This window comes from Thalia democratica, chromosome 5 (assembly GCF_965202585.1).
Source record: "Thalia democratica chromosome 5, ktThaDemo2.hap1.1, whole genome shotgun sequence".
Classification (NCBI taxonomy): Eukaryota; Metazoa; Chordata; class Thaliacea; order Salpida; family Salpidae; genus Thalia; species Thalia democratica.
The window spans coordinates 9,983,499-10,009,167 of record NC_139169.1 but is presented as its reverse complement, the minus strand read 5'-3'; the positions used below and the strand labels follow the sequence as shown (position 1 = coordinate 10,009,167).

At 24.9% G+C, this 25,669-nt stretch overlaps 1 protein-coding gene across 1 annotated transcript; it reads left to right on the top strand.

Annotated features, from left to right (window-relative positions):
• Positions 1-973: 973 nt before the first annotated feature.
• On the top strand, positions 974-23,787 carry LOC145836027 (RAS guanyl-releasing protein 2-A-like). Its single transcript, XM_082943814.1, has 20 exons — positions 974-1,024; positions 1,325-1,450; positions 3,147-3,306; positions 4,860-5,033; positions 8,985-9,101; positions 9,996-10,096; positions 10,789-10,897; positions 11,512-11,670; positions 12,549-12,659; positions 13,990-14,105; positions 14,693-14,846; positions 16,701-16,737; positions 17,579-17,716; positions 18,135-18,302; positions 19,412-19,555; positions 19,915-20,185; positions 20,414-20,472; positions 20,871-20,970; positions 21,542-21,674; positions 23,492-23,787. The coding sequence occupies exons 2-20, from the start codon at positions 1,350-1,352 to the stop codon at positions 23,534-23,536; spliced, it is 2,397 nt and encodes a 798-aa protein (XP_082799940.1). The 5' UTR covers positions 974-1,024; positions 1,325-1,349; the 3' UTR covers positions 23,537-23,787.
• The last annotated feature ends 1,882 nt before the right edge of the window (positions 23,788-25,669 follow it).

Below are 25,669 nucleotides of genomic sequence, written 5' to 3'. Positions count from 1 at the left end.
CTATTTTTTTATAAAAAGACATTTTTTATTACAAAGATAGAATAAATTGTTTAAGCTAAATTTGTGATTAAAATGTTGATAAGAGTCAGAAGTAAGCAGATTTTTGAAAATAGAAATGCATTACTTTTTTTTTTGTTTTTATAGTTAAGTTTTAAAACTATAAAATACTTCCTTTGATAATTTTACATAACCAAGTTTACCGTTTTTACTACAGCAATATTTAATATTTATTTCGGTTAAGTCATAACATCAAAAGCTTATCAGAAGCTTATAGCTCGTCATTAAAATATAATATTAAAAGATGACAGTTGAAACTGAATGTTTTAAATTTCAACCTAAGTTTAGCTTAATGACGTGCATGGTTGTTTATTTTTTATTTAGACTTGAATAGATTTACTGAAAATATTGCCTTTTAAATCTTTCTTTGTTAAATTAGGTGTGAAAACAATAAGGGTTTTCCGGTTTTTGTCAAAGTTTTATGTTAAACATCTATTTTTGTAGTAACATTGTTTTTGTAAGTATAAAGTTACTCTTTTATCATTAAAACTTGATATAATACTTCCTTTTTTCTAAAATTAAACTGGAAGTTTTAGCTTTATAGTTTCAAATAAGCTTCGTTCAAAACTATAATTAATTACAGAAAGTAATAATTTAATTCGATATATGCACAAAGTCAAAACAAATATTGTATTTTAATATGTTCATTTATTTAGTTGTTGAACAAGTATTACTTCCTAAAATTATCAAGTTTTGTTTTGTTTTAAAAAATAATATTTTCTAAAAGTATAGATTTTGTTCTATAAAAATATTTAAGTTATTTATTTTGATTTACGCGTTATTAGAAACATAGCACAACTGTTTTAAGTATTTATACGGAATAAGCTTCCTAACTTTATAGTATTTATCTACATATAAAACTTTTTACAATTTGAGTTATTTCCTTAACTACACGCTTTGTTGGAAACACGTACAAGGAAAATATAGAAGATGCAAGCTATAAAAAGAAACTTTTCTTGGCAGTCAGGTTAGTTCTTCAAATTCGTTGAATTGCAAGCACTTTTGATTTTCTTTTTAGTTTTTAAGAACTAATACTTGTTATAACCTACTAAAGTTTACAAACTAAAGTTTTGCGTGTCAAATGTTTTGTTTTCATTATTTTAAAAAATTAAGTAAAAATATTGTTCTATTTAGTACTTTAAAGCTTCAGTCTTTGGTTTGAAATCAATTTGAAACTCTTTTAAACAAGCACTGCCAAATAGTATACAAAAGTGAAACCCCTGAGAAATTCGTAAACCAATGTGAAAGCAAATAAATCACTTTTCAGGTTTTGGTTGAGGGAGTTTTCCCAGATGTTCCTTCTGGACACCATGCTAAACCTTTCTCTGAAAAACCTTCAAGCTCTGGCTAAAAACGATGCGGACGTAGATGTTAAAAAACTGGAACTTTCCGAGTGAGTTGATTAATCGTTTACGAAATAGTTTTGTATAAATTTGGACAGAAGTTTCTACAGTCTGATCTACATTTTGTTTTTTTTTTAGTAATTTTTTGTGTTCTCTAAAGTAAAATTTTGTTAACATGCTTATTAAATTTCAATAAATATATTCAAAAGTTACTACTAAGTTAAGGCAACTGTTTTAAATAAGCTTAAACTTATAAACTTTATAGTAAAACGTACTAGTAAAACTTGAAAATAGAGTTGTTCAGTCCAAGCTTATAAACTTGATAAATCTATAGAAAAATTTGCTGGTAATTTTAGCAAGTGTCGACTAAGTGCAAATTTACTACTATCAGCTTTTAATTGATCGAAATTTTATTTTTTGGCTGGTGAAAATACTAGGCAACATAACAACTTTAAACTTAATTTTTCTGATTCAAGCTAAGTATAGTTTAAGTGTGTTATAAAAAAAATTTTGAATTATGAAGTCATTCTTTAATTCTTTTTTTAATTAACTTTAGAATAAAAGAATAAATAAAAAATGTGCTTATAAAGTTTTTATACTAGTATACTTTTATTATTCTTCATATTAAAAGACACAGCAAATATTAGTTTTTAAAATAATGTACTGTAGTAAAAAATAGATAGAAACATTAATTTTTTTAAGGCGCAAAATATTTAAAAATGTTTAAAATTTAAGGAATGTTGTTGCTTTTTACAATGCAAATAAAACATTTCGTTTTCAAATTCTTAAAGTAAACGTTTTTTGTATCAACTTTTATGTAACTTATAAATAAACATGTAACATATACAATGTGACTGGTTTATGAATTTTACTTTTAAATATTCAACTTGATATATAACTCATTAATTATAATAAGTCATAATTAAAGCTAATTCACGATTTGTTTAAATAACGTGAATTACTAACACTTTTGATTTTTTGCCAGAAACATAATACCATGCTTTTGAATAATTTGTTATTTTTTTTTTACTTTTAAGTCAGTTTGAACTGAAAGAAATGTTTTTTGATTTTAAATAGTTATGATTTAAAATTTTTAAATTACTTATTCAACTAAAACTTAAGTAAGCTATCAATATCTTTCTTTTATTGATTGATAACTTAAACTTAAACTTATATTTACTATACAATATAAATTTTATTAGTAAAGTCTAGAATGACAAGAACATTTTATTTGAAAATTAAATCATTTAGTAGTAATGTATTAGTTATGAACCTAGTACAAAACGGCTAATAAAAAGGTTTATGTAGTTTTTATTTTTCAAAATTAAATACTTATTTTTCTGACATTCGTAAAATAAGATTTAATTTTTATTGTATATCAATACAGCTTAACATTTTTCTACTTGAGTTTATTTATATTAATTTTTTTTTCTTGACTTTGAAATATATATTCATTTTTATTTGTTTTATCTTTTTTAATCACTGCTCACTTTTTTTTAAGTTGATTAGAAACTTTCTTAAACTTTTTGCTTGACTTAAGACAAAAAAAAAAGTTTTTTCAACACCAACTATACTACTTTGTTAAATATTTTTAGCGTAATTTATCGAAAAAAACTAACATATTTCACGTTTAATAATAAAAATATTTATATATTTTATTAATTAACAGTAAAAAAAAAACTTAATAAAATTGAAAAAATAACCATAACTCAAAACATCTCTAACTCAACAAACTAAACTTTTAAGATGCAACTTCGGAATAATTCAGAGGTGCCAGATATCAAAAAGACCGACAGACGTCAACAAGAAACTGAGGAAATACTCGCTGGTGTTCAATCACCTGAAACCGCATGAGCTGGCGATTCACATCAGCTACATGGAGTACAAGTGCTTCAGAAGATTGTCTGTTAGTTAAATATGTAGTTACAGAGTTTCATGTATAAATATTAAAGTAGTATGGAGTACAAGTCTTTCCGAAGGCAGTCTGTTAGTTAAATATGTAGTTACAGAGATACATACATATAAATATTTAAGTAGTATGGAATACAATGATAAATTCATAAACTCATTTCGTTATTATTCATTTGTATTAAATCATCTAAATAAAAAAACAACTTTATAAACTAGCAATTCACATGAGTTAATGTTTCAGAAAATTGTCTGTTAGATAGTATAAAACTAAATATATTAACAAGTTATTTAAAGTATAAATTATTTAGAGGATTATCTGCTAGTTAATTTTATTGAAATAAGTATTAATGCATGCTTGTATGTTCATATAAAAAATATGTTTAAAGAAATTATGCTAGCTACCATAAGTACCAATTTAACTTGATATAAAATTCTTTTAATCTTATGTATTCCAAGTTTTTAACTTTATCGTATTGTCAATAAAGCTAATATGCTGTAAAAAGTAGTTTTAAAATGATTATAGTTTTCTTGTGTTTATTTAAAGTATGTGAAACTTATTTTCAAAAAACTTTTAAATTTTAGTTCTAGTCAAAATTTTTTTTAGCAGAAAAGGTAATGTTTTATATCAAAACCAAAAGTTTATATATTTAGAACTTTAGCAGATTAATTATTCATATTTTCTTACGTAACCTTCAATACTTACATAATGATTTCCAATTTAAGTCCATTGGGGTTATAAATGTAAACAACTAAACATCCAATCGCTTTTAAACTTTTGTTTTACAGAATTCTTATTTTACTGTGCATTAATGATTTGAAAAAAATTAGTTTTGTTTGTAAGGTTTTCGAAATCATTTAAAATATTGAATATTAATCTTTCTACAACATAAGTTGTTCAGTTAAACGATTTAAAGCTAAATATAACTAGAATTAAATAAATTTCTGTATTTTATAAGATATAATTCACTAAAACAAGCTACAGTATTTATGATAAAGAAATGATTTTAAGACTAAGTGTGGAATAAATGAACCAAAAGTTGCACTTAAATAGTCAATCAAAACTGTTTTAGTCCGAATAAGTTTCAGTTTTACCATTTTAACATGCTTTAGACTACATAAATTTTAAGTTTATTTCAAATTTATCAACATTAATAATTAAACACCTTTTAACTTTCTACTACATAAAATAAAACTGTTTAAAATTTTGATCTGTTCACTTAATACTTCAAAGTTAAACCATATAGCTCTTTAAAAGTTTCACAATTTTTTTTACTACTCAGATTTAAAGCAGTGAAACTAGTTGCAAAGCAAGTAAACTTGTAGCTAGCAATCTGCTTGATATCAGAACTTTTGTTTATAACAGCAAACTCTTTTTACAACCAAATTAAGCTAAAAAATATTAACAATGATAAAACGTTTCAGTAGTTTTAACGCTATAAACCAAAACTACGTAACCACCGCTTGTTCCATTTGACACAAATTCAATTTAACATCAATTCCAAGAAAATATTGATTCTCGAAAAATAATTTTCCAACTTGTTTTCTCAGGTGGCGGACTACCTGGAGTATCTGAAGAGGGGATCCATCAAAGGGATCCGCAAGCTGGAGAGAGCGGTCGTCCTGTGCAACAACATAACCCACTGGGTGCAGTGCATGATACTGGAGAACCACTCTGCAGCCGAAAGAGCCGCTGCAATAGCAAAGTTTCTGCAGATTGCCGAGGTTAGTCACGCGTGCAAATGACGTAGTTTTGATATATTTTTTTGAATAAATGTTCTCTAGCTATTGATAGCAAATTCTTCCGCGGGCAGTTAATCAATAATCGTTATAACATACATATTCTTAATAGGTTAATAAAAAGTTTTATAAAATAAGCAGTGTTAAACTACTGGTAATTAGTGGTTTTTGAAAATTTCTAGCGACTGAGCTATTGAAGTATACAAAGATTTTAGAGGGCATTTGAAACTAATTATTTGCTTTTGCAAAATACTTTAGTATAACTAGTTCTAGTATAGCAGTTTTTGAAAATTTTCCTAAGGTGTCAATTGCGTATTACGTCTATTGAACTAGAAACACCTTTCCATGCTAGATCGATTTGTTATAAGCGAAAATGTGTAAGCATCTTGTTTAAAGTGTTAAAAGACTTATTGCATGAAAAACGATACTTAAACGTTTAAAAAAGGCATATCGAAACAATACGTTAAATAATAAAGAAATTAAGATCAAAGAGAAAAACATTACTTGAATTAGATGATTAAAATTTTCCAGCGTTTTGAGAATTTTTTTGAATAGAATTTCATAGAAAGGAAAGAAGTTATAAAACCGATAGCATTAACATTTTTGTTAAAATAAGATTCTAGTTTATTTTAACTTAATAAATATCAAAGTTTTAAACAAGTTTTACTCAAAAATAATCTAATACCTTTGTATAAAGGGCTAATTCATCATTCAAAAACTACTTCTATTATGTTACGCTTTAAAGCTGTAAAAAACTCACTCTATCTTTATAGACAATTACTAGTATATTTTTATTTAATGTTTTTGTTGTAGTTTAAACTTTATAAATCAACAGTTTTGATTAAGCTTTTTCCAAGCAAAAATAAAAATAAGAAGTAAATGCTTTTGAAAGTATTTTGATAATAAAGTATACTTAAATATACTATTAAACTTGAAAAGATAATGTGATTATAAGTTCAAATAACTTTATTTCATCTTTAAACCTAGCTTTTACGTAAAATTATTATGTTATACTTCTGAGTATAAGATTAACTGCTTTAACATTTTTAAACAAGTTCAACTAAAGCACTAATTTGTAATTAAGTTTTGTTTAAAGTTAGAGCTTGTATGTTAATGTTTCTATTTTTAAAATTAACCAAGTTATGCAACAATTAAGTTTGTTCCCTTTTTATCAGAGTAATTTTTGATTAAGAATAAAATTTTGAATTTGCTTTGTTATAAACTTAATTTTAAAATACAATCTTTTAGTTTTAAAGCTTTATGCAATTATAAGTATGGTTTATATCAGTTTAAAAATATTTTTGATAACCTTACATATGCTTATTTTACTTACCTAAAAATATAAAAAGAAAATTTTCAAAGAAAAATATAGTAATTATTGACTTTTGTATTCAGATAATTTACTCTTAAAATATTATAAATTATAATATTATAGTTTTTACAAAGTAGTAAAACACTATTATTTTTTAATTCTCATAATTTTTTTTTTATTTTCTTATAACTTTTCGCATGGTTTATATCAAGTAAAAATCAGTTAAAAAAATTAACAAGTTCAAGTTTAAAGTTACGTAAGCGAGTTGCAACAATTAAAGAAAGTTTGCCAGCTAATTCATCTAACTACATGAGAGTTCATAAATTATTAATTTAGTTTCATAAACGAGTTAGATTTAATTACAAGCTGGAATTAAAAATCGATATGTTAATTTTAGTGAATCACAACTTGTTTAAACTAAAAAATTACGTAAGTTCACTGAAAGTCTGATTCGAATATTTTATTCATAGAGAATGTTCATAAATATTAATTCAAGTAATTAAGTTTGAAGTAGTGATGATTTATACTTATTTAAATTTATATCTATGAGTACGTGTTTCAAATTTTCTCTTTCTTTTGAATGTATAAATATCATTATGTTGTTAGTTAAAAAATTTGTGTTACCTAATTAACTTGACTTTGTAATGAAATATTTCAAAAACTACTTTTGGGTATTTTTGTATAAATTCACAACTGTAGGAATATAAAACATTTTATTGCACGAAAAGATATACAATTCATATGTTACAGAATGTTAAAGCAATTGTGTATTTTTTTTTTGTCAAGAGAGCTTTTGTAAAAAGTATCTATGCACAATTTTTTTTTTATAGAGACTTAACTTTGTTACATTCAGAATTGTATTGTTTGAAGCTTGTTTTTACATGCTTTTTATGTTTGCATACAACAAATTATAACAAAAATATGGAAAACATAATTAGTTCAACAACATTCACAATAGTTTTTATTTCGATTAAAAATGTAAACACTTAAAAGTTTAGTTGGATAATTTTTTTTTTATTTAGACAATGTCAAAATATTTTCTTAACAAACTACTTCACATTATTTGTATTGTTTTCCTTTAAAGATAAATTTAAAAAAATTTTGAACTTAAACTTTTTATTAATTATTACGAAAAATAAAGGCATTTTTTGATAAATACCGAACAAAGTTATCTAATTGCGTAGATGTAATTTATCTTTATTATTGAAATGAGTATTGAATTTCGTAATTTGTTTTTGGATTTTAAACAAAAATATCAAATATTACTGTTTTTATATTTAGTTTCTGCAATTCTTTGAAATTAAAAATTCCAAGTCATATCAAAGTTAAAATTACAAAACTTTAGAAACTTAATGCTATAGTATATTTGTTAAATTTCTGATCAATCAGTCAGCTTTAAAAGAATAAGAAAATTTATTAGCACTTAAACCGTTTAAGTTTCAGAAACTTTATTTATCAAAAACAACATGTCAATTTGTTGTTCTGTTATTTATTTAGAATCAACTTAATTGTCAAAACTTATGCTGTTAAACAAATTTTTTTCGACAATAGTTCATTGATCATCTATGTGATTTTTCTTGTATTTTTAATGTTTTTCATGTTTTTACATTAATACAGTACAAGTTTAAAATATTTTAAATTCTATTTGTAACGCTTTCAAAATACAGTAAATGCTTGTTTGTGATTTTTTACAACTGAAACAATACTTACTAATTTAATTTGGTAAATACTTTTTACAACACTGTTTTTATGTTCTTTTGTGTTTTCAAAACCAGTAACACAGCAGTTATGAAAGTTTTTCAATAAAATTTTGTATATATCGTCTCATAAATGATAACGCTAAATCTCTAAATACTATAACATTATTCATTTCCAATTTTCAACAAAAAGTCATAGAAGTTTACAGATTGTTTAAATTTGTTCATACTATAAATGTGGTAGTTAAATATTCTATTATTTACATTAATTGTACAAATTACATTTATAAAGGGACTTGTTAAATGTTTCGTTTAACTTCTCGTTTGGTTTAATATTCTGATAATTCAAGAATTGAAAAGTTACAAAAATTACGTAGAGTTTTAAAGAAGTTAAAATGAATTACTATGTTTAAATTATTACAAATATATTCTTGGTTTAACAAATTTCCTGTAGATTTGATATTTTAAATCAAAGTAAAGTAAACAGGTTTTGGAGTAGTGTCAAACTAGACGAAATTTAAAAAATGCATGAAACAAAAATTTTAATTTTAATTTTGGCCAATATTTAAAAAAAAAAAACATTTATTTTGATGAGTAACGCTATAGAACTTTTACATAGAAATTTAACTAGCAATAATGTGATAAAAACATAAAAACTACGTACAATTTTGTTTACAACAGTTTTTACAAAAACATAAAAACTTTTACCTTTATAAGAGTCAGATCACAGAAGTACACAAGAAATATCTAAAATTTATGTCTACTTTTAGTATTTTAGCTTTTTATTTTCGCAAAAACTGCATGAAACGAAAACTTTTAACTTTTAACGAGAGCTATTTATTTATTTTTTATTTACTACAGAAATTTAGTTAAATAAAAAATTTCAACACTTTACATTCACAGATTTAATTATTATTATTTTTGCAGAAACTGCATGAAATGAATAATTTCAACACATTACGAGCGATAGTGGGCGCTCTAGAGCACACTGCGATTGCGAGACTTCATAAAACGATGAGCGTAATCAGCAAAGATGCTATGAAGGTAAAAGAATACAATATAACATAATATTTCTGTTTATGTTGTTGTTTTTATATTACTATTTATTGCTATCATAAAACGATGAGCGTAATCAGCAAAGATGCTATGAAGGTAAAAGAATACAATATAACATAATATTTCTGTTTATGTTGTTGTTTTTATATTACTATTTATTGCTATCATAAAACGATGAGCGTAATCAGCAAAGATGCTATGAAGGTAAAAGAATACAATATAACATAGTATTTCTGTTTATATAAATGATTTTGTATTACTATTTACTGCTACCATAAAACGATTGGCGATATTAGCAAAAATGCTATAAAACTTTGTTTTTTGTAGCGCTTTAAAACTGCTTTTTTATGACATAAATATGTGTTGGCTATAAAAGTAAAAAAATTATTTAAATGTGTTGTATGATATAGTTCAAATACCATTGGTCAAACAAAGTTTAATGAAATAAATAATATTAAGCAAAAATTACTGTACTAGTTATAAAATATGATTATTTTGATACTTATAACTGACCTTTCTTTTCAATGCTATAAACAAAAATATTCTTGTTTGAGTTAAAGGAGCTCAAAAACTTAGATATATGATGTTAATAACTTAAACCTTTTTTACAAGCTCCAATAATTATTAATGGCTTTTAGGTACTTTGATTATATAATATCGCGATACTGTTTTTATTTCTTTTGTTCATTTTATTGATTGCTCTATTTCTTTTAGGTTTAAAAGTTTATAAAAAAAAACTGTTAATTTTAGCTCGTAAGTAATTGTTTAAGTAGGTAATGTATGACTTGATAACCTAAAGGTTTTTTCGTACACCAGGTCCTTAGACCAAACTTTTTGAACGCTTTTTTTAAAGTTCAATAAACAATATACTAATTTATTCAGACTTTGGAAAAGTTTGTGGAGTTGTTGGATTCCAAAGCAAACTACAGCAAATACAGAAGAGCCTACGCTAAAATAACCGATCAATTCAAAGTTCCTATCATGTAAGTTACAGTTATTACTAACAAAAGTTGATAGAAGTATATGGTTTGTTAGTGGTAGAGTTGGAAAAAAAGTATTTTGTTATATAATAACGAGTTTACTTACGCTAAAATTACTGATTAAGTTCAAAGTTCCTATCATGTAAGTTATTTTTTTTTCTAAAAACAACATAAAGCAAAACTTTTTCGTGTCAAAATATAACAAAAAATGTTTGTAAAGTGTTTAAAATATGCAAAATCAACCTTAGTTTATAATCTTTTAATAGTTTTTTTTTGTTATATATTTAGTTTCCTTATTCAATTTAGCAACAAAAGTGCTAACTTAAGTAAAATAACTAAACAAACATACATTTAATTTTTTGTGCTATAACATAAAGTACTGCTTATATGAATTAAGGTAAATATAAATTTGTTATTTATGAGTTTCTCTAAACAACTACAATGCTTTGATTGGTTTTAGTTTATAAAGCTATATAATTTTATTAAACGGACATGTTGAAGACGTTTTATGTTATAGAGCTGTTAATCTTAAACAATAAAAAAACGTACTATGAATCCAACGTACTCTAGTTAAAATAAATTCTTACTTTTAACTTTAAAATTATTTTAGTTGGTGTTAAAGTCGAAGTATTTAAACAAAGCAAAACAAAGTCTTTTTATTAAACATTTTTCTGCAAAATCAAATGTTTAAACAGAGCGATAGTATTGAAAGACCTTATAGCAGTCCAAGCGGCAAACCCAGATAAATTAGAAGGAAGCAAAATAAATGTGAAGAAACTCTACATGATCGGTGGTATATTCGAGGTATGTATGTAATAAAAAAATTAATCATTTTATTAAAAAGTTTTTGTTTATCTAAATACGTTTATTTTCAAATAATTAAATACTTAGATTTTTTAAATGTGAAGAAACTTTATATGATCAGTGGTATGCTCGAGGTTTGTACTTGTTGCAACTTTTAAAAATCAAACCAAATAATTTAATTATTTTTAAAGAACAGTTGCTTATACATTACCAGTGAAATATTTACGGATTATAATAATGTAGTTTTTAAAATTTTTAAAGTATGAAGCGTTTTAAAAAACTAGATATAGTTGAAAGCTTTATAAGTAGTGTTAAAAATTGTCTTTATTTTTTTGTGCTCTATTACTTATTTTTAAATCAGCTTTGTTTAGATAAGCTTTTGATAAGTATTAAGTAAATTTATTTATGAATTTTAAATAAGTACTTAAAATTTATTTTTAAAGTAATACATTTTACGGTTATAAGTCTTACTAAACAAGCAGCTTTTAGTTTTAAAAGAAAGTTTGCACATTTTAGAGTTTCAACTTCATACCTTCACAAAACATCTTCAGGAACTAATATAGATGCAGCTAACAGATATCATTAAAAAATTTATTACTTTTCTATTTACACAGGAACTGATAGAAATGCAAAGAGCTGAGTTTCCGTTCGACATCAACACTGACCTGATTTCAGCTGTCAGGCAAGCATTATACCTGGAATACTCTGAAGACGAGATCTACAAGTTGTCTGAGATCAGGGAGCCTAGGAGGAGCCAGAATAATGGAAATGTTGTATGTTTTTTTCTTTTTGCTGTATTTCATAATTTTATAAGGTTTTGTTGCTAAATTGAATAAGAAAACTAAGTATGTAACAAAAAAGCTATTAAAATATTATAAACTAAGCATGATTTTGATATTTTAAGCAATTTACAATTTTTTTTTTATATTTAGACACAAAAAAGTTTTGCTTTATGTTTTTTTTTTATAAAAGAATTATTACTGATAGTTTTAAAAGAAAATTAACTACTAGTTATTATTTTATGCAGAACTAACGTTTTTAAAGTTTGTGAAAAGTGTTGTCTTTTACCGTAAAATATTTGCACATTTAAGTTTAAAGCTGTGCTGATTAAACATGATTAAAATAAAGTTAAAAAATATAATATTTTTAAGGTTAAATTAATCTTTTTATAAGCTTCCATTGTGGAAAACAAGAGTTATTTTGTAGGTAGCATTATTGCGACTTAAATTAGTTTATTGATAAGTTAAAATTATACTTCAAGCAATAAAGAGTTTATTAAAAGTTCAAGTTAGCTTATTTTTATCTTACCTACGTCATAAGATACCAAAAGTGACAATTTAAAATAAAGTTATTAGCCATTGTCATAAACTAAAGGAAACTGAAAATTATCAAAGTACTATAGTTGTATATTATAGCGTGTTAGACTTTCAAAACTATCTATAGTTTTCTTCCTATTAAGCACAAAAATTTATATATAAATGTAATATTTTAGCTACAGCGAGTAATAATCTCATGAACAAAGTTTTACTTACACTGATTAGTAACTGTTTTAGTCAACTATTCAAAAATTTTAGATTTCTTTAGTTGTTTTATTATCATCATTACTTTATTGTCATGTCATAAAAGTAAACAATTGTTTGTATTATTACAGAGTCCCAGTAACAAGTTGTCTTTTGAAAACATTGGGTTTGCGGATTTCGCCAGATACACTTGTCAATTAAACACAAACACTATGAGACAACATGTGTCTAATATTGTTGATGTTAGTTACTTTAATTAATATTAAATTAAATAAAACTAGCTAATGCTAAGAGACAGCATGTATAAAGCATTGTCGATGTAAGTTGTGGGTTATAAAAATGTTAAAATACTCAGTTTTTTTTATAACATAAAAAATTTCAGATAATAAGTTTTCAAGTAAAACATGAGTTGAAATAAATTTTAATTTGAAATATACTCTCAAACTAACTGTTTAATATTTTTAAACGAAAGCTATTACTGTAATTTAGATTATAAAAAAGCTTAAGTTTATATTTCAAACTTCTAACGGTATTTCATTACTGAAAATGAAAGCCTAGTTAAATTTAAAGTAAGTTCATGTGAACCCAATAAATCTCATGGTTGTCGCGAATCAGCTATTTATAAACTGAAAGAGAAAATAACGTCTAAATTTATGTTAGTTCTGTATAAAAATTTCAAATAAATCAATCAGTACTTCTTTTTTCTTTTTTTTTTATACTATAAGAACTACATAATGTAAATACTTTCTTAGAGAGTATAAATTTGGGTTTTTTAATGTTTAATAATAATTAATAACCAATTTAATCGTTGTTATGGTTTTAAATTATAGCCGAAAGTACATATGATTCTTACGCACTAATGTTTGATATATCACTAAGGATTCATACGTCATAATAGAAAATATCGATATTAATCATTTAAAAGAGAAATAAATATTAGTTATGTTTAATTTATAGCTTTTTTGTAATATCATTGAAAGTTATAATATTATGCATGCTATGAGAAACACACTAGTCATTGCTAATAAGTTGACGAACTGTTTATAAAAAGAATCTAGTTAGGCTTATTAATTTTTTGTGTCACATTCTAAACAACGATTTTTTACCTACTGACATAAAGAAATAAAATATTCAAAAAAAATTGTTTTTGTATGAATATCATAAAAAATTACTTAAACATAATACTGTTTCCAGTTTAATATTTTATTGTATTTTGAAATTAGAAGCTTAACTGCTTTTGAAAGACACTTTATTTTTCGTTTACAAATCAAACATACTGATTTGGTTATAAAAAACTAAAAAATAAATGTTGATGCTTCTTTTTAGAATTTTTATCACTAAACACTTGATACGTATTAAAAGCGTAAGATATTGATTGTGACGGATATAAATAAAATATACAAGTATATCCAGTTTTATTATTTTTTTAATGTTTTATTTCCAACAGTCTGTGTTCAAAGCGTATGATCTTGACTATGACGTTTTAGCATATTTTATATATGTATTTATTTGTATTATATTAAATTTTTTATAGTTTCACTTGTTTATTAAGTTTTTATTATTTTCCAACAGTCGGTCTTCAAAGCGTACGATCTCGATTGCGACGGGTTGATCTCAGAGGAAGAGTTCTCCTCCTTCACCAACAACTTTCAGGAGTTGGACGACTTTCAGACCGTCGACACTGACAAGTTAGTGACGTCACAATAGAAAATATAAGTATGACGTCATAGAATTTGATACGGTGTAAAATAAAAATGACTTTTAGCGTATCTAAAAATATGATTGACTTGAAGAATTTGAAACTTACCGAGCAACATTATTAGCAACATAAAAAGAATAAAGCGTTTTTTTATTGATATCTATCAAGCTTTTATCCGTACAGTGCGATTATAACTAAAATATTATTCTGAACACAGAACTTTTATTTATAAAGAATTTTTCCTTGAAACTAAATTAAAATAGCGATTGCTTTTAATACATTTAACTGATCTATGCATGTTTACTGCGTAAATAGTTTTTAAAAGTATTCAGCTATATATCTTAATCAGACAAGAACTAGGTTTCTTCATTTTAAATTTTTGCTAAGGGACGAATAAATACCGAATTGAATTTTTTTTCAAATGTTTTATTTGAAATATAAGGCAGTTTCTAGTTACTTGTTATTGTTTACAAACATTACGTCTAATATTTCCTTATTATTCTGATACACAGGGACGGATACATATCAATTGGTTTAAATTAAACATATATTTTAAAAGATTATATTATCACACAGGGACGGGTACATATCAACTGGTGAGATGTTCGATTATTTCCTCCGAATCACGTCGACATCGAACCGGAAGCAGGACGTGTTCGGAAACTTCCAGCACGATTTTCAGGAAACCACCTACTTCCACCTTACGTTCTGCGACAGATGTGGAAAAGTGGTAAGTTCATTACTTATTTTAATAGTTTTATTTTATTTATTTACTTTAATTTTTATTTATTTAATACTTCCATATGACATTCTGTGACAGGTGTGGGAAGGTGGTTAGTTAATTAAAATAATATACTTAAGCTTTTTTTTTTAAGTTTCATATAATTTAAGCTCATTCCTTCTTTTAACATTTGGACGTTTTCTAATTTTTAGAAAATATCTATCTAATTTTTTGCTGACGTATTATTTATTTTAAGTTTGTCAAACTTTTTTTTTGGTTTTATTAAAGTTACCGGTTAAAGTACTAACTATAATATATTTTGAAACTGTTTTTTTAAACATGCACTAAATTTTTATCATTTGCTAGTATAAAAATAGCAGACTTGTGCGTACGTTTTGTAAAATACAATAACAAATATGTAAATTAAGTATACATGTATTATAAAAACGCCTGATTAATTTTCAATTAAAAGTTATTTTTAAACTTAAAGAGTTTAGAACGCACGTTTTTGTACAACATTTTTAACGCATTTTTAAAATTGTGTAAAATTTATAGTTTAAATGTTCTGAATTTCTTTAAACAAAACTTTGAATTTTAAAGAAATGAAAAATAGTTATTTTTGTATACTATATATAAATAAACTTTTTCTTAAATCTAATTTTTGTAAGAAACTACATTGACATTTAAAATTTTTTTATGCTGACAAAAAAGTCCATTGGGAAAAAACTAGAAATGTAAACATTGTTGTTTTCATATTGTTGTCCTTACTAAAAATAAACATACCAGTTTTGCTAGTAAATTTATTTTATTGTTATTTCCATTTCTAAAATTAAATAAACTTCGAAAATACTTTCTTCCAATTTTATATACTTTTTACAAGCTAAAGACGTTTGTATTGTTTTTGCTTAACTTATTTTTAAACGTTTATATCACATAATTAATAATAGTTTAAAATTTAAAATAACTTTTGCAGGTAAAACAGATTAAATGAACAGCTTTTTGTTATATTGATTTAACATTAAGTATTTAAATATTAACAAACGCTATACTTCCTATTTTCTATTTGCTTAGGAAACTTTTATTAACAAAAAAATTAAGACCATGTATAGTTTTTAGTTTAAAATTATAAAAAACGTACAATTTGCAATAATAAATATATTTTTGTATTTCAAGTTATTAGGCAAAAATAATAAGCATTAAAGTAAATAAACTTAATCTAGCTTAAAATCATTTTGAAACTTGACTAACTATTTTAATTAAACTATTTTTAAGTATCAAATTATTAAAAAACATTTAGTTCTTTTTTAAAGGATAAACTTCAACCATATTGTTAATAGAGTTATAACAATATAAATCTAAATACCTAAGATTTTAGTAATGATATATTAATAAAATGTATATTTAGCAACAAAGTATTTTTATAAGAATGCTTTTGTATATTCAACAATATCAAGTTACAGCAAGATAAAACTTTTTTTTAAATATCAACAACAAAAGCTTAAAACATTTTAGAATTTATTTATTCGAAATGGCATCCCTTGTATTCAATCAAAGTCAAGTTTTTTTTTTCTTTTTATTGTGTTAAATTCATATTTTTTACTATAATATATGTTTAAACATCAAATTCATATTTTTTGTTATTGTAGTAATGTGTTATACTAACAACAAAAGATTATATGAATAAAAAAAAATAACTTAATTTTAAATGACATTCCTTCTATTTTATTTTAGCCAAGTTTTTTTCTTATTATTGTGTTAAATTTGATATCGCCATATTCATATTTTTTGTTATTATACTATTGTGTTGTATTAATTAAAAATTATTTTAAATAGAAAAATATTTTTATTCAATTTTTTTTACAGCTTTGGGGATTGGTAAAGCAGGGCTGGAAGTGCCGAGGTTAGAAATGTTTTAATTTTTTTTATACCTTTTTTTCTTTACTTTTTATTGTAACTCTTTTTATCTTATTAACGAATATCAGTATAATAGTTTTAATACAGTGCTTGAGTTAGAAGGTATAAAACATCCATACAGACAAAACGATTTTTTTATGTGATAACTATTAAGTTCTTATGTTGTTTAAAAATAATTTAAATAAAGCTAGTAAAACTTTGCACAACTAAAAGTTAAAGAGATTCAGAAAAACAATTTATTACTGATCTATCTTTATTACAAAACTACAGTTTCACAGTTGTAACAATAAGATTTAAGATAATACTGATTTAAGTTTTTGTAAAAAAAAAACGTTTCACAGTGGCATTAATAACAGTGATCATCGGTTACAACTTGGTTTATTGTAATAATTTCAATAAGTTTTTTGAAATGATGATATTTGGTAATGGTTCTATTATGAAACTGTAGTTTGACAATAAACTCAAATCACTAGTAAATCATGTATAATGTATTAGAAAATTATTTTTCACTTTTTGCTACTTTTAACAAAGACTCTGTCATAAAATCAACAATTTTCAACAATAATAGCACAAAATAGTTATACTCAACAAAGCTTTTGAAACGTAAAATGTGTTTTAAAAATCTTTTTAAATTACTAACAAGTGTTTAAAAAACCTTTTTTTCTTTTTCAAAACTGTCTAAAAGTACACAGCTTTACTAAACTGAAGCTAATTAGTTACTTGTTCAATTCTAGTGTACATAATTTAATGTTTCAAAAAAAACTAGCATACTTTATCGTTTTAACGAGCTTGTTTTGTTTATTAAACGTTATAATTTTTTTTTTAAGTTTGTGGAATAAACTGCCACAAGTCCTGCAAGAACAAGATAGTAGTCGAGTGTAGGGCGAAAGAAAACAAAGAAAACCTGAAAAAGAAAAAAAAGACAAAATCCACGGCGTTGTCGATACAACTGCCTAAAAGTAGTGGTTAGTATTAAGCTTAAATTTAGGTTTAAGTTTATATATGTTTTTTAAAGTTTCTTATATCAAGTAACCACATTTACGTTTTTAAAACAACACTACTTTTTATTACAAATATCAAAAAAGCAATTTATGATTAAATGTCCATTAAAATGTAATTAATATATTGTATTTTTTGTACAAATATTTTTTTAAATTTTACAACTATTATACTCTGTCTGAAATGTTTTTATTAAAACTTTATTAAAAAATATGCTCAAAAACTGTTCTATATCGTTATGAAACAAAAAAAAATTATCTATACCAAAAAATTTTTATTTAAATTTAAACCAGTTATGTTTCATGTCTTCAGCTGAATATATTTATGTGCTGTCCTTATTAAGATAGTAGTTTTTAAACTAACGAAAATTTATTTCTCCGCCAGAAGAACAACCATTGGACGACGAAACGTTCGAGAGAGCCAATCAGGAGCGTTGCAGCGCCGAAGAGCCCCACCAGGTGGTGAAAATAATGAAAAGAGCCAATTTGGTGCACGAAAAATTAAAGCGCGGGAACTCGTTTACTTCGTCGAACAGCAACGACGGATTGATCAGTTAGTGTTGAAATCTTGTATGACAGTTTTACTTCATACGTCTGTAATAAGAGATTGATAACTTAGTAGTTAACTCATTTATTCTTAAATTCTAAGTGTGTTTGATTTTAAATACACGTTTGAAACATTATAATGGGAAGCTGTCAAATTCGCACGAGCGTACAAAATTGCACGAGGGCACAAGATTGCACGAAGGGTCACTTTTGCACGAAGGTCACTTTTGCACGAAGACAATTTTGCACAGAGACATTTGTGCACGGGTTTTTTTTTTCTTTTTTAAATTTTTTTTTGCTATCACTGTTACCCTTACCCTCGGTAAGTAACTTTTTCTTCTTTTTGTTTTTTTATTAATTTGGTTTTTAGTTTTCCTTTCCTGTTTTTTTTTTATTCTCGTGCAAAAATTGTAACTCGTGCAATTTTTTTTCCCTCGTACAAAAGTATCCGCGTGTAATTTTGTCTTCGTGCAGTTTTGACCCGTTCCTATTATAATAGTAGCATGTTTAGCAGTTTTTATTGTTTGTATATTTAAAAAAATAGTTGTGTGATATTTAAAATTTTTTGTTCTTTTATTTAATTGTAAATTTAGCTTATTTAGTATTAATGACTAAGTAACAAAGTGCATTCTAAAGGTTTTTCATTTGTTATTAAATTATTAATTTTTACTTACTTTTCTTAAATAGTATGTAAAACAAAAAAAAAACGTGGAGTAATTTTTGCTTCCTCAAGTTTTTTGGACTATGCTGATTTGATTATTTTAATCACTTTGATAACGAAATAATAAGTTTTTTTAGACACGCTCAAAAATTTGAAAAAATGCACTAAAAACAATCAAAAACATAATTGAGACGCAATTGTTAGAAAAACAATTTGCAACTCTGCACACTTATTCATAACGATTACAATATAAAAAAAAATTACTAGTAATTTGATTAATTTAGTAGTTAATTTTTAATAAATATTTTTTTTAATTTTTGAAAAAAAACATACTTCAAACAATCAATAACATGATTGAGGCAACATTATTAAAAATACAATTTGCAGTTCTGCACGCTTATTTACATTAAAATAAAAAAATTTAATTAGTAAAGAAAAAAACTTGAAATTTTCAGACAAGCTCTTCCCGCTGTACGAGTCGGCCTACCCGTCCAGTTGCGAGTCGTTATCCGAACCGAAAAGCGAGAGAAGCGACGGTAAATCGAAAGTTTTCATGTTCGACGTCGCCAAACCAGCGGGTGATGAAACCAGCAGAACAGGTGAGCTTTTTTGATACTTTTAGTTAAATATAATATTCTAATTTTCAGCTCAGTTTTGATTTTTATGAACTTACGCAAAACACTGATTATTTTTATTTACCAAAAACTTGACGTTTTTAACTGTTTAACTCATCAGTTGCAAGCAAAAAAGTAATCCACTGTTGAATTTTGTAAGTAAGTGAATCAAAAGCAACTTGACAAAACACTAACTTCAACTATCATACACACTTATCTACACAAACTAATCCGAGCGTGCGAACACCGTGCTAATTTTATCACAAGCAATTGAGTACATAGGAAGCATGAAAATTTATTAATACAAACAAAATTAAAAATTAAAATAGTTGATATTTCAACAGGCAGTATGTCAGTAACGAGCAGTCCCTCGTTCAACCCGAAAAAAAGTCCCCAAACCGCGAAACATTCGACCGCCACGCAGCGCCGCATAGCGGACAAAAGATCCGCGTCGCGACCGAGGAGCTCCGAGAGGGTGACGAGCGGGGGAAGGCCGCGCAGCCACACCGAGGCGTCGTTGCAGGGAAACTCCCAGGGCTTGGTGGGGAATTCCCGTGACGGAGAATCGGCGGGAACTTCCAGCTCGTCGCTGAGCGCTGACGTCAGCATGCAGAGGTAAAAATGTTTAACGTTTTTATTTTATTATATTCTTAATAGTTTAGCAAAACGTAAAGAATTAAAAACCCTAAACTTAGTTTTTACTGTTTTTTTTGTAATCATTGTTCATGTTTCTATTTTATTCAGACAAATAAAAGTAAGAAAGTTTTATACAAACCAACAAATTTTGATGAAATTATTTTAAATATAATGTTTTATTAAACTTTAATAATTTTATAATTTTAGGTGCGACAGCGGAGTTTCAGGTTGTTCAGGAGGCAACTCTTCATCGGGTGCCATTTCAGGTATGTCCTCCTCATTATTACGTCATCCTCATTTATTATATATGTATATATATACATATATGTATGTTTATGCATAAGTTAATTTCAGGTACGTCATCCTCATATATTACGTCATCCTCATTTATTATGTATATATATATATATATATATATATATATATATATATATATATTTGCTTATTCATAAGTTAATTTCAGGTACGTAATCCTCATTTATTACGTCATCCTCATTATTACGTCATCCTTATTTATTTTAAAGTCATTATGTTTAATAATATTTAATAATTACGGTAATTTATAATCCCAGCCATATCATCAGGATGTTCTCCGAATACGTTTAAAATACCACTTTAACTATATTCTTATAAATATATATATATATATACTAATTAATTTCAGGTATATCATCAGGGTGTTCTTCCTCATTTTCCGCGGCTCCTTGCTGGTCGGCTCCTCCAACTCCGGTGAACAACGAAGCTTCTTCTTACGGAGGAACCAGGTGAGATTTGAAAAATAGAATGTATAAATGTATATTTATTGTTTTTAATTTTTCAACTCTTGTTAATAAAGAAGCGTGTTCATCCGGAGTCACAAGGTTAGGTTAACAACTTACTGTACCTTATCGATGTCCCTAATGTTTATAATTCATATTTAATATTTGTTTTAAGTCATCTAATTAAAGCTCATCTAAGAATAAGTACATGCAGTATAACATAAAAAGCTGTTTGCAAAAAGCAAAATTTTGTAATTACAGTTTCACCCATAGCACAAAGAAAACATTTACTAATTTATTTGAACTTGATTCTACTTAATTACATATATATGTTGTCTTTCTTTTACTTCAAAATTAACCTTTACAAACTTTCCAGGTTTCAGTTTATACTTTAACTAGTTTGATAATGTGTTATCTAAGCCACAACTGCTTTTCTTAACAAGCATATTGAAAATATTTTCAAAGCTTTTGTAGCACTCATAACTTTAAACAACATAAACAGTAAAATTTTAAAGAGCTTAAATATCTACTTTAATTATTTTTGTGTAGGTTATTTATACAACTGTATATTTTTCAGATTTTTGTATCCACCAACGATTCCAACCAATCAGGTGTCACCACATCAAGCGCAGAACAACTCGACAACAAATACAAAACAGAACAATGATATAGAAATTTCCACAAAATCACTAGAAAATTACTCAAATGAGGTCAGAACATTACTTTTATGTTTTTATTTATTTAGTTGTTTTTAAGTAACTTTAAGCATATAACATAGTTTGAAAAAAAATTGAAAAAAACTTGACAAAAATATTTTAGTGTGTTTAAAACATTTAGTTTATACAAAACAGCTTTATAAGCAAATATAGTCTAAACTAAATTAGTTATTGCTTTAAAACATATTTTAATCTGATTCCAAGTACTTACATTTTGTTGTAAAGTATCAGTTTTAATGTAAAAGTTGAGTTTAAGGTTTTTAGGTTGTAGTTTTATTTTATTTTACAATATTATTTTTTAATTCATTATTTTTAATTGCTAGGTTTCACATCGTTGGTAGTCGACAATTTGCTAAAATAATTGTAATGAAGTTATAATGAAGATAAAAAATAATTTAAGTTAATGCTGTTAATGTTCTTTAAAAAAAGACGGTACAACCACAATGATACATGTTTAGTACTAGTTATATTTTATGGTCTTAAGTATGTGGTCTCAAAGTACTTACTAAACTGACTGCTTTACTTACGAGTAGCTTGCAGAACTAAAGTTAATATTGGTCTAACTTAAAGTAACTTATTCCTAAGTTAAACTTTGAGTCACTGCAAGTTACTTTATTTAAAATAATAATCACAAGTTCTGAAGAAAGCAACTATTAAATCACGACACAAATAAAATCTATAAAAAGTATTAACAATCGTAAAATTCTACAAAACACCAACGATGTGGACGTTTTAATGCTCGCTATTTGACATTCTTGATTCTCGAACCTAGATGTTGAGTTTAACTTGTTGAAACGTCGACTTCAATTTATCATCGTAACTTAAAGAGTGGAAGCAGCAAGCGAGAACTAAGTAACACGTATTTGACAGACAAACACCGATATATACGCGTTTAAAATAAATTTAAAAAATAATGTTTTTTGAATAAAAAAATTTGTATTGGAAAACAGGGTTGTTTAAAAGTCTTGTTGTTTATTTTTTCTAAAAATCGTATGACATGGGCTCAGCCGTATTTAAATAAGCATATTCTGAAACTATTAATGAAAAATTTTTCAATGGTTCTTGGCTTGTTTAGTATAATATCAGTAAGTCTTATGACAGCTAAATTTTTTTTTAACAAAGTTTTAGTTTATTATTAATAAATTTACAAAACTTTGAGAAAAGTTGAATTGTATTCATATTTGATAATTAACATGTCCAAAATTACACATTTTTAATATTTTTGGTCTATTTGTTTTTTACAAACTTCAAATCTATTTATTCATTGTATAAAGTTAGTTTGAAGCTTTTGTTACTCGTAACTATTTAAACTAAAAGTTGTATAATCATGATTACTTCCAAGTTTTAATGTGACTAATCACATGTTATAAATTATAACTTAAACGTAATTCTAAAATCTTAGTACATGCATTTATGAACAAGCTTTTAATATTTCCGCATTAGTTGACTTTAACATATTTTTACTTATTCAAACATGATTCTAAAAGTTGTTTATATTACAAATGATTGAATTTAGAAAAGTTTGAATATAATCAACTGTTAGCTAAATGTTAACCTAATTTTTAGTTTTAAAGATTCTAAAGTCTTTAATAAACAGTATTTACATGGCAAAATTTTTGTATTATTACTAAAATTTACAAATGAGTTAGTGAAGATTTTATAACCATAAATATCAAATTTATTATTAATTTTGTTTATAAAAAGTATAAGATTTAATGTTATAACAACTTAGTTGGTAGATAGCTAAGTTGTCATAACAATTTTAATACTTTTAACAAAAAATAACATTTAACTTTTTAATTAATTTTCAGGGTGAATCATTTTCAAAAGAATTCCAATCTAAAGTGAAAGTTTGAAAAGAAAAATTTGAAATTTTGATTTAGTTAATTAAATTAGTCTTTATACTTACATCCGTTCCAACTAGTACGCGATACATATATACTTTATAAGTTTTGCATTTGTTTATAAAGTATGTTTTGTTTTTTACGTAAATAAGCTTTTTTATATGACATTTTTAAAAGTTAAATTTTTTGAATATATAAAAATGTTTATTTTACTTTTACGCTTTAAATTCCGCAGTTATTTTTTATTAAAAGTTTTTAGATAAACCAATTAAACAACATTTCTTCAAAACTTACTTTATAAACTGTATACGTTATTTTATTGTCTCTTTGCACAAAATGCAATAAACTTAATTTGATTTATTGCAAAACCGTTTTTTACAGTAAATTGATTACTTAAACAGTTTTATTTATAAATTAGACTAAATTGTTTCAAAAGTTTACTTATTTGGCATAAAAAATAATTAATATTGAATTCAAAGCATAATCAAAAGTTTTTTGTTTAACTTTAAAAAACTTTACTCTATGTGCTAAAAAGTCCACAAGTAAAAAAATCATACAATTTTATTTAAAAAAATATTTATTATTATTACTAATAAGGTATACATTTATTAAAAACTATATAAACGAATCAGTTTATTTAAATTTAAAACTACAAATTTATTATTGATTATTTAATATTCAAAAAAAAAAACTTTTAGGATATGATTTTTTAACTTGTAAGCAATAAGTTTGAAAAACTATTTGTTATTCTAGTTTCTAAAAGTTAATTAAAATAAAACAACTAGTTCTTAATTAGTAAAAATTAGTTTTTAAAATAAGACTTCTTTATTAAATAAAATTTTGTATACAAGTTTATTTTGATTAGTTTTACTATTTTTAAATACTTTATTGTATTTAGTCAAGTTTGTATTGTAATATATTTATTTTCTGGTTTAGAAAACAAATAATTATTATAAGAGTTGATAAAAATTTATTCCGTTAATTTTTGACTGTGGAAAGTTACTTAAAATTTTATATAATCTAAAATTAATTGCATAAATTAGTATACTTAAAAAGTTAAATTCGTAATAAATATATTTTAGAAAATTTAGCTTAGAGATCGAAAAGCAGTAAGTAAAAACTCTGTTTAACGAATAACTTTGTCTAACATGAAGTTTAAAATAATTATAAAACAATTTTTACTTAGACTTAAAATTAACTTTGGAGTTAAAAGAATGAACCTATAAGTTTTGGATTAAGTTTATAAAAGTAACAAGAAATCAACAACTTTGAAATTTAACATTTAATTTCCCAACTCAATGTTGATATAAAACGAGAAATTTTATGCTATTGAGTAAAAAGCTTTAAGCATATAATTCATAGAATAATAATCAAAAACTACAGAAATAAAAACTATGACTAAATTAAATCGACATTAACCATTTTAAGCATCTTTTCATCTACATTTCTGTAAAAATATAATAATTGAAAAAGGCTATTATCATTCAAATTTGATAGAAAATATTTTAAGAGCACAAACAAACACTGTTATTGGGATTTCACTAAATCTACATCTAAAATATTTAATATTCCTAAGTATTCCACATAATGCCTTTGTTGATCTGCCTTATAACTCAGTAGAAATTTTTACTGGTTGACACTGACCCACATTAGTTATAACATATCCTTTTAATAGTTTTATTATCAATTTCATACTACCGTTATCACAAATGCGAAGCCAAATATCTTCCGTGATGAAAAATGTACCATTATTTTGTTTCAAGTATGCGTAGTTTTATTGGAAAATAGTTTTGTATTTACAATTCAATCATTATTTTAACGTATAGAAAAGTTTGCAAAAAAAAAATTAGCATTACTTATACAACTTCAACAAAAAAAATTATATTATCAGCACCTTATATCAAACTATACATTCATGAATAAAAACAATCTAGAACTTTAAAAGAATTGACTCGTATAATTACTGTTTCATCGTCTCAAAAACAAATTAAATTTAACATTATTATTATCAGCTTAAATGTCAATTACAATTCAAATTTTGTTTTTGACATCATGACTATTATATATCTTCATACAAACAGCAGGATTTTGAGTCTTACTACGTTTTATCACTTCTTTTTTCAAAATTTTTTCACGATTTTCCGA

Excerpts from the sequence above, each read along its gene's own strand:
- LOC145836027 (XM_082943814.1), top strand. The coding sequence starts at position 1,350 with ATGTTCCTTCTGGACACCATGCTAAACCTTTCTCTGAAAAACCTTCAA. Across the intron at positions 12,660-13,989 it reads ATGTGTCTAATATTGTTGAT|TCGGTCTTCAAAGCGTACGA; the intron begins GTTAGTTACTTT and ends ATTTTCCAACAG. Across the intron at positions 20,186-20,413 it reads GCTGACGTCAGCATGCAGAG|GTGCGACAGCGGAGTTTCAG; the intron begins GTAAAAATGTTT and ends TTATAATTTTAG.